The sequence below is a fragment of the Cyanistes caeruleus genome, chromosome 6, assembly GCF_971803275.1.
Source record: "Cyanistes caeruleus chromosome 6, bCyaCae1.hap1.1, whole genome shotgun sequence".
Taxonomy (NCBI): Eukaryota; Metazoa; Chordata; class Aves; order Passeriformes; family Paridae; genus Cyanistes; species Cyanistes caeruleus.
The window spans coordinates 20,786,477-20,796,674 of record NC_141706.1 but is presented as its reverse complement, the minus strand read 5'-3'; the positions used below and the strand labels follow the sequence as shown (position 1 = coordinate 20,796,674).

The 10,198-nt window shown below is 47.4% G+C and overlaps 1 protein-coding gene across 33 annotated transcripts in view; it reads left to right on the top strand.

Annotated features, from left to right (window-relative positions):
* Positions 1-8,667: 8,667 nt before the first annotated feature.
* Positions 8,668-10,198, top strand: part of PTPN5 (protein tyrosine phosphatase non-receptor type 5) — a 75,823-nt gene continuing 74,292 nt past the window's right edge. For 2 of the 33 annotated variants that reach the window (XM_086892941.1, XM_086892950.1), the window contains exon 1: positions 8,672-8,883. Coding sequence is in view for 1 of the 33 variants with exons in the window: in XM_023929042.2 (XP_023784810.2) it covers positions 10,149-10,154 (6 nt within the window). In the remaining 32 variants the exon portion in view is untranslated. The other 31 variants (XM_086892957.1, XM_086892940.1, XM_086892948.1 and 28 more) reach the window with 29 other exon arrangements.

The following is a 10,198-nucleotide window of genomic DNA, read 5'->3' as shown; positions in this document are numbered from 1 at the left end:
ACTGCAGCCAGAGGGACACTTTTAAGAGGTACAGTGCTGACATGAATCCCTCCCTTTTCTCCTGCAGTTCCAAGCCATCAGGTGTGCATTAACAAGCCAGGTAAAAACAAAACCACTCTCTACAGCCCATTTTCAATTAACCAAGCTCCTTTTCCCTGACAAAGCAGCACTTTGCAATAGGCCCTAATGACCAGGGCTCACTGTTCCAAGCTTGGCTATTGCTTTGTTCTGGTGATGTTATTTTATATAGGAAATAGATGAAAAGATGAAATGTAACTCGCTCACTCCTCCACAGTGGGATGGTAGAGAATCAGAATGGTAAAAGTGGAAAAACTCATGGGTTGAGATAAAGAGAGTTTTATAGGTAAAGTAAAATGGATTCCCCCCTTCCCAAGGTTGGGCAGCTGGGCAGCCAGGCTCCATCACACATAACAGTGACCGGGGAAGGGAAACACCATCATTCCAAACATCCCCCTTCCACCTTCTTGCCCAGCTGTATAACTGACCCTGATGCCATATGGTGAGCAATATCCCTCTGGGCAGCTGGGGTCAGCCGTCCTGACTGTGTCCCTCCCAACTTCTCGTGCTCTCCCAGCCTCCTCACTGATGGGGTTGAGAGGCAGAAAAGGCCTTGGCTCTGTGCAAGCCCTGCTCAGCAATAATGAAAACATCCCTGTATTACCAGCACTGTGTCCAGCAAAAATCAGAAACACAGCCCCACACCAATTACTGTGAAGAAAATTAACTAGTCCAGCCAAAACCAGCACAACCAGTAATTCCCAGAGCTGTACAGCTTGGAGCAAGTGCACTTACTTTCTTTAATAATACACATTTACTTCTTGCCTCCTCCTACTCAGGCCTGTGACAGTCCGTCCGCCCCTGCTTCATTTTAGGAAGATAAAGCAACAGAGTATGGATAAAGATGCAGGGTAGGAATAAAGATGTTATATCACTCTATGAAGTGATACAACTGTTGGCCACAGGTAATTTTTTATCTTAAAAAGAACCTCTCTCTCCAGCTGAAGTTCGGATGACCTTTCAGTTTCTCTTGCTGAATTCCATGCTCAAGTGCCATATGGATCCCATGTCAGCTACTCCTACTGTGAGTGTCACATGCACCAACTGGTGTGCTTTCCCAAGCACTGGATAATGGGAATGACTTATTTCTTTCTCACGTGGTTATCACAGAAAGCTACAATTTTATGTTTCTTGCAGGATATAAATTTTAACTGTTCATGAGTTGCAAGGAGAGAAGTAATAAATTGAACAGCAGACAGTGCTGTTAAACAGTTGCAATAGAGCTCTTCTTACTTGTTTTTTTTTCATTTTCATTCTTGATTATTGATACTTTTCCAGTTGGGAAAACCTGATTCATAAGCTCCCATATGTCACAGCTTGGAGTAACTTCTGAGCAGTGCCTGGTGAACTGGCTTTGTCACAACAGGCAGAAAGAAAGGGCGCTGCTGCTGGCAGTTCAGTAGAGCTAAGTGACAACGAGACTGGGAACGAATACCAACTAGAAGAATTCAAAGAAAAAGCTTGACAACAGCTTCAGGTGCCAGACAAAGCAGTCTTGCAGAGCATATGCCAACTTCTGATGACTGCACACAATATGTAAGTCCTTAGCTTCTTAATCAAGTTATTTTCAGCAAAGGGATATATATCTTGTCTTCATGTTACCTGCCATGATGTATAAATTAAAATTCTTAGCTGGTTATATACCCTGAAACCTAATTAAACCACAGACAAATCTTGTCTTTTACCAATATACTAAAGGCGTTTTTTAAGACATCAAGATACTATTAAAACACAAAGAGTTATTTTCTATGGTGGTGATCTCACAGAAATACAATATTGGAATTATCTCTGCTCAGGGTATTGATCGTGAGGCCCTAATCAGTTTGATTTCCCTGGTTCAGTATTTTAGCCTGCCATTCCTCAAGGTCCCCATTATTCATATACATTTTTACATCTCTGTGTAAAACCATAATTGCTGCTATATACTGGAAATTAATGAACTTCAGTAGCAAACAATGTTTATCACAGACACATGGAAAACTTAGGAAGCATCACAGAAATTATCACTTTATGAATGCATTATCTGAATTCCCAAATTTTAAATTTTTCTGATCTTGGTAGGACTATTTCAAGTCAGAAGATACTTTCTATGGAACATTTTTCTATGGTACTTTCTAAATGTACTTTTATGTGGTTTTGGATGATTTTGGACATAAATTTTCTTGACTCTGGCTCAAGAGGACTATTAAATCAGACCAACAAACAGGTAAAAATCTTTAGCCATACCCAGCTATAGAGACTCCAGCTATCTCAAGTGTCTGTCACTGCTGCTTAGCAGCAAGGCATGCTGTGAAAGGCTTGTTTACTAATATTTGCAAGACTACAACAGATGTACAAAATGAGCTAGGCTACAGTGAACATTAAGAAAGGGCAGCTGATTGTTTAATCTAGAGAGAGGGAATTTGCTAGAAACACCACTAGCTGCTTGCTGGCATGGAAATTTTTACAGTCAAGAGGAATATTCTGTATAGCATCATCCCTTCCTTTCAGATTTGTGCTTTTTCTCCCCAAAATCACTGAAGCTGGACTGTGGATTTTTGTGTAGGAAGGTCTGGCTAGTTTGCTAGATTGCTGTTGGTTTTGTCAAAACTTTTGTGATTTGACTATTTGTATGTAAAGTATGCCACAGAAAGAAGGAAAAATGTATGTTGAGACAATGTTTTGAATGCTAGATGTGGACAGGAGTGATCCTGCAGAGATGAAATCAATCTAAGGGTAAGTGGGGTACTTTAATGCTTCAGGAAGCTCAACATGTATTGAAGGGAAGCATTTCAGAATTGACTGTACACATCTCATTGGTTTCTTCACAGTTAGGTTTACAAAGCAGCCATTAGTCCTTTTTTCTTATTGGCTAATACATCAAATTTTCATGGCTGTGAGTATATACACATACAAAAATACGTATGTGAGATATTATAGTTCTCAATTCAGATTGCATCTAAAATCCAGCTCCTGTAGTGGCACACTTCTGTAAGAGGCTCACCTGCTTTGTTATGACCCTGTTCATTCAGTATAGAAAACTACAACCCTGGCCTCAAAAATTTACTTTCTAATTTAGAAAAAGATACTTTAATTAGTGATAACAAGTATCAGGGGAAAGAGGAAGAACAATATAGGTGATAAGATAAGGTGATTACATAAGTTAACAAAATTATTTTGCTTTTAGAATTTCCCCATCAAATCTTAATACCTAATATTTTGTTAATCTTTTTAAATAATCATTTCAAAATCAGCCTTGTCCAAATGAGCAGTCCTGAACTCTCAAGAGTGCCAAAAAGTGAGTTTGAAATTTTAAATGCACTGCATTTGTGGATTCCATCTCAAACTACCTCCCAGGACCTGACACCAACAATGCATAGAACACCCAGTGATTTCTGTAAACAGTTTTAAGTTGAGCAGCCACCAATACCAAAGGTCCCACAAACAGCAGCTGCTTTTGGAAGTATATACATTGTCTATTTTAGTTCCTTTTTTTAGATTCACTTATACAATGATCTAAAGCTCTTTCACTTCTCATTATCAGACCATTTTCAAAATCATACATTCTCTCAGTGTCAGAGCTCTTGTTCTCTCCTGCAGCAAAGGTCTCTCATGCTGTAGCTATAAAGGTCTGCAGGCCCGATTCCCTGCAAACATCCTGCCATCGGCATACTTTTTGTCCTCAAACAAGGAATAGCAAGCTGCCATTCTGATTTCCTCTGAGCCATATGCTTCAGCATCTTGAAAGCATCCAAGCCAAGACTTCCTTTGGTTAGCTTGAACCTCTGAAATGAGACAACCTCATAGTTACAATCTTATACTTCTGGATTTTCTTATTTCTGACTTTTGTGCAAATTTAGGTTTATAACTCAAATACAAATTATGCCCCCAATGATTGGAATCTGACCATGTTAACCTTCTGCAGTGTGCATTTATCAAAATAGCTGCTGGTGACAAAGCTGAGAGGGGAGACCCCAGGACATGCACCATATGGTGACAGGGACAGCAACAGAAACAGTAAGATATAGTAATTACTAAATAAAACAATCCTTCACGGCTTCAAAATGGCTTTTCCAGGAAGTATTAATAACTCCTGGTTAATTCTTCCTTGTGACTACTTGGTTCTGAATAAACACTTCTCTTTCTCAACTTTGGGAAAAGTTTGCTTTTTTTTTTTCCTTCTGCCTTTTTTTAACATTTGAAATATAAGTAGTATTATAGTAACCATGGTATCCTGATGACATAATGGTTACCATGAGAACAAAGCTGAAATAGTGTCATCAGAGCCCCTTCTCTCTGCTGTGTGTTGAGTTTTATATTTAATAGAGATGGCCAAACTGCTGCCACCCAGCCTGGCCAATTCTCTCTAGTTTCATCGTTTCAAAGCTCATAAAAGCAGAGCTGCCCTGTGCTGCTGCTTTCTGCCTTGGTACAGTTAGTTTTGCTTCAGGGCACCTGTGCCACGAGCTTATAAGATAGGTCTGCATAGCATCAGGTAAGAGGATAACTGCTGTAACAGATTCCCTCAGGACAGTAGCATTTGTCATGTCCCTTGGGCATCCTCCAGCATAGCCCTTGGTCGTGAGTAAAATGGTGGTTCTTGGTCTCCACTTGCCAGACAAACCAGATTTAAAATATTTTTTACTTAACTCTGCTGGAAGATTTCTCTGCTAGCCTGTATAGGGTGTCTCAGTGCATGATTGCCTGTGGTCCAGTCCTGCAATTACCTCTGCTCAGAGAGTGCTCTGCACCCACAAAGGAATACACTGGACACTACCAAAATGCTGTACCCAGAGGGTAACTACAGCTTCAGACAAGCAAAAGTTACTCCCAGCTAGTTTCCTCAGAGAAGATCCTCTCTTCTACTGCAAGAACCGCTGGACATGACTCACTGCATATTGTTTATTCATTTTGCTATATATATTTCTCAAATGCTATTTTAAGTTGCATTTCTCCCTTATGCTCCTACCAAGTTTACTGCATGAAAACAACCCTCCAGTTTTAATTTCATATTTAACCAAAACAAATGTGGCGTGGCTCTGCTCACTTCAGTAAAGCTATCTGCATTTGTATTCTGCATACAGACATAAGCTGGTCCGAGGGAAAGACATGGAAGGTGCTGTGAAACCAAGGGGCCATTGAAGCAGGCAGCATTTCATACAAAGCTCCCTGCATTCTCCCTCTGCTTCCACACCAACCCGGTTCACTTTCTCCAGATGGTTCACATGCATTTTCTTCCTCCTCTAACCAGAATCCACTGCACAGACTCTTCCCAAGGTTTCTGACCATAACCTGCTTTGGCTGAGCAGGCCCACTCATTCATCCATTCCTCATAGGAGAGATGCTCCAGACCCTTAACCATCTTTGTAGTCCTCCACTGGATCCACTCCAGGAGCTCCATATCTCTCTTGTACTGAGGAGCCCACAACCCAGGTGAGCCTTCACCAGGGCTGAGCAGAGGGACAGAATTACATCCCTCAATCTGCTGGTAATGCTCTTCCTAATGCCCCCCAAGATGCAATTGGCTTCTTGGCCACAAGGACACACTGACAGGTCATGTACAGCTTGGTGTCCACCAGGATCCCCAGGTACTTCTCCACAGAGTTTCTTCTCTGCGTTATCACCCAGGGTCAAATGGGTATCATGTCCAGGACAAACAGGAAATAAAACTCAAAGCTGATTAGAAACCAGATGGATTCTATTTTTCAATGACTTTCTGGACCATGAAATCAAATGGACATAGACTATTAACAAGGACATGAATACAGGAATGCATCAACTTCAAATGTTACAAATTCCCAGCTATTCCCACCTTAACCCTTACCAGGACCCTTAAGAGCTGCCTCAAACACAGTATAGTACAAATAGTTCACTCTAAGCAAGGTCAAACTTTTATACAAAATTCACCAATAGCCTCTGTTCTACAGCTGTATCAGTGGGTGCTCCGAAATTATTTACATCTTCTGAACACTACTTCAAACCTGCCTCATCAGTTTTGCTTCACCCAAAGTTCAACCCCGATCCCAGCTGTAATCCTGAGTCAGCAACCTCTGCCTGTCCAGCCGGGAGCTGCTGCCAGGGTCAACACTGAAGTCCCTGGCATGGCTGGCAATACACCCAGCTTGCTGGTCACTCTCTGCCCTGTGCTTGATGTTGGCCTCACCACAATCTCAAACTTAAACCCTTCCTAATTGTGTCAGGGTGACAAAACACCAGAGTGAACTCAGGTTGCCACCAGCCTAACTCAAGTTCATCATATCCTCATAGCCCATCTGTCGCCCTGAAAACTCAGCTTCTGAGCTTACTGACATGGTTTTCTAAAGACTTTCCCAGGACAGTAACTGTAAACATAGATATGTGTACATTCTTTCTGTTACACGTCTTGTGATGGGCATCTCTCATGGCCAGTGCAGTGGGAAAGTGTTATCCTGACCATCCAATCCCTGGCTGTGGTCAGAAACCTACAAATCCTGGGAGGAAAAATAAACTCGCTCTTCCTTTCACCACACCTCGAGCTGTGTCCGTGTGATCTATTTGTATCCAGTGGCAACACTCATCCACATACCCAATCCCAAATTATGGCCCCTTTTATTTTGACACAGTTTTAACAGCAAGTAGGTGTTGACCATGTTCTCTGCAGAGTAAGGGGTACCCAAATTCTGTTATTCAAAATCAGTTCAGGCAGATTTGGGATGTTTTTCAGAGAAAAATTGCAGAGTACCACATGTGGTTTTAATGTCAGACCTCCTGCACTTTGGTACGCCCAAGAAGCAAAATGATTTCTCGAATAAAGCAGAGAAACCAGGCTGCCTCTCAGCACTTTGCTGCTGCCAGCCCCACAATTCTGCAAAGCTACTGTGCACCCCATGGCAGTGAGCAATAGATGGTTGATACAGTAGCTTGGAGCTTTTGGGAATAAGGAGAACTGATTCCATGGTCCACTGCAGTCTTTCTGAACTCTCAGAGGAGGTCCCATCACAAGATGATTCCAGATTTTCTTAACAGTGACTTTTGGAAGGGAAGAGGATGCTGACTTAGTGCAGTAGTAACTGATGAGTTTTGCCTTACATCAAACTGACTCACCCTGCTCTGATACCAACTCACAATTCTCTCTTAATTGGGAAAATCACTAGGCTAGTACTCACTGCCAGAATTCTGGGTCATAAAGTCATTCTCTGACTCAGAAGAAGGTTTACAACAGCTGTGGCAGTGATATGTACTGTAGGTGAGTCATGTTGAACTATTACCACAAACATAAGAACCTTATAAAACAAATACATAAAGGATTGCACTGCCTTATCTAAATTATAATGATACATTCATTGTTCTATAGCAAAAGATTTGACAATGCTTTATTGTCCACTCAGTTTTCAGGAACACAAAATTTAAAAAAATTAAGTTCTTAAGACACTTCTCCCTACAGAAATCAAAAGCAGCTTTTTTTTAAATTCAGAGGCTAAAATTTTAGCTGATATAAATTTTCTGGCAGGCATTAAATTTGTGGAGGCATACTGGTTTAAAACAGCTCAGAATGCAATTCTAGATTCATGGGACAAAGCCCCATGTTTATTGATTATGTAACTGCAAATGCAGATACATCTCAAGTGCAGCATGCAATGTATGTACCAGCATATAACAAAATTTTCCATGCATATTCAGAATGAGAAAATGTTCTTTTCAATTTAAATTGTACGAGATTTAAATAAATGAATACTTTGGGGCATTCAAATCAAGAATTCCAGTGACTAAAATCAAGAAAATGTATAAAATATTAATTAAAGGGATTACTGATTTTCAGTGAATGAATAGTGAGGTAACCACTTTGTAGACCCCCACTACCTGAATATTTAATCCTTTGACTGTGCAGTAAAGCTAACTGACTAACACCACAAACCAAACTCAGTAACAGTCGTGCCAAAGCACTGAACCTCTGGTCTCCAGCCAGAGACTGTGAAGTGTGCGTTTAGGAAGTCACAAGAATTTTTGGGACAACTGATCTGAGGGAAAAAAGGATTGCAAGGCTACCCCACAGTACCAACTAACCACTGGGAAAATCAAGCGGGCTTTAAATAAATTTTGAGATTCGTTCCTCCCTCCTATTACTTCTGGACAAGAGTCCTAGTTCAGGTATTAGGTGCTGAGTTTTTATGAATACAAAATGAATTGCTTTTGGTGGAGCAAAGTAGGTTTATAGATAAGGAACCAACCAGTTGCTGTGGCATCTTTAAGGCCACAGTCGTGTCTGGCTTGTGAAGGCATCAACCTTCCACCTTCTGCCCTCTGGGAACAAACCCAGCAGAAGCACGGCAGTGTCTTCAAGCGGCCTCTCAGCCCCCTCCGAGCAGAGATGCCGGGGGTGCCGCTGGCAGTCAGTGACCACCGGCTCCCCTCCCTGAGGAGCCCACAGCCGGGCCTGTGGGGGGCTGCCCACAGCCGGGCCCGGGTGGGGGGGGGCTCCCCACAGCCGGGCCCGGGTGGGGGGGGGCTCCCCACAGCCGGGCCCGTGGGGAGGGGGGCTCCCCACAGCCGGGCCCGGGGGGGGCTGCCCACAGCCAGGCCCGGGGGGGGGGGGGGGGCTGCCCACAGCCGGGCCCGGGGAGGGGGGGGGCTGCCCACAGCGCCCGCGGCCCCGCCGCCTCCGCGCATGGCTGCGGCAGCGGCCCCAGCGCTCCCGGGGCCCGGGCCGGCTGCTCCCGCCCGCTGCCTGGCTGTTTCATTCATGCTTTCTCCTTCGCCATCTCCCTCTCCGACTGAGGGGAAACGGGAGCGCGCGTGGGCGGCCGCTGGAAGGCTCCCTGTCAGTCAAGCGGCCGAGCTGAAAAGAAGGCGAGCGAGGGAGAAGGAGGCAGAACAGCTTTCCCGGGGGAGGGGGCGGCTGTTGTCGGCTGCCAGCCTCGCAGCCCTTCCCGGGGGCATCTGCAGAGACGGGCTGGGGGACAGGCGGGAGCGGCGTTGCACCACAGACCTTCCCGCCGGGGGGAAGCGGCTCTTTCCTGCCTCTCGTCACCTGTCCCCCCCCCCCGCTGCACACACACGCACCCAGCGGCGACGGGGCTGGGGGCGGCGGCCGCCCTGTCTGGCGAGCACCGGGCGCTGGGTCCGCACCCCCGGCGTTGTGGGGGCTGCCCGTACATGTCTGTCGGGGCAGCGGAGCGGGGCGAGCCCGAGGGGTGTCAGTGGTGGGGGTACGTAGGGCGGCGTGTCCCCCTCAGCTCTCCGCAGGACCGGGGAACTTCCTCAGGCTGCGGGGCGCTCCGTAGTGCCGGTACCAAGCTCAGCACGGGGGACTGGCGAGGGGGCTTTCGAGGGGAGGCGAGGGGCAAGTTGCACGGTTTCGGGCGGGGGGCGGGGGGGGGCACCCGCAGCGGGCTGAGGTGGGCTGGCGCTCGGTGCCGGCAGGGGAGGGGAAGCCGGCGGCGGGAGCGGGGCTCCGGTGCAGCGGGGCCGGGGGCTCGGTGGAGGAGAGCCCGCTGTCCCCACCGCGCCGCAGCGCTGCCTTTGTGCTCTCTCCGCACCTGAGCGCCGGGCTGGGAGGGACGGCGCAGGTGGGGGCGGGCACGGCAGCAGCTGCAGCGCATCCCCGGAGTCGGGGCGGGGAGGTAAGGCGAGGCTGTGCCGTGCTGCGGCGGCCGCTCCCGGGGCTGCGGGGGGCGGCTGCACGCCGGGGGCTGCGCCTCCGGCCGGCGGCGGGGGCGGCGGGCAAGGCACGTCCCTTGCTTGGCTTTTCCTGCAGCCGTTTCCCGTTTTGTCCTGCTGTACGCAGGGAGATGAAACAGCGGCAGCCCAGTCCCCTGGAGAAGGACGGGGCTCGGAGGTGGGCGACTGGCATCAGCCCGGCCGGTGCGCGGTGGGGCTGCCGAACGAGGGGCTGGGGGCCGGGGGCAGCAGCCGGCGGTGCCTTGCCGCTCCCGCGGTGTCCGCGCAGCCGCCCGCGAACCGGCGCGGAGCGCTGAGGCGGCCGCAGCCCGGCTCCTCCGGCGCCGCTCGCAGCCCCGGGGCGCACGCAGGGCCCGGGCACGGCGGCGGCGCGCACAAGGCTGGGCTTTCCCCCCGTTTTCCCCCGCCACAGAACGCCGAGATACGCGGAGCAGATGCCGGTGTGTGGGACCTCGCTGGGTTGGGGGGAATTTGGGGGAGGCTG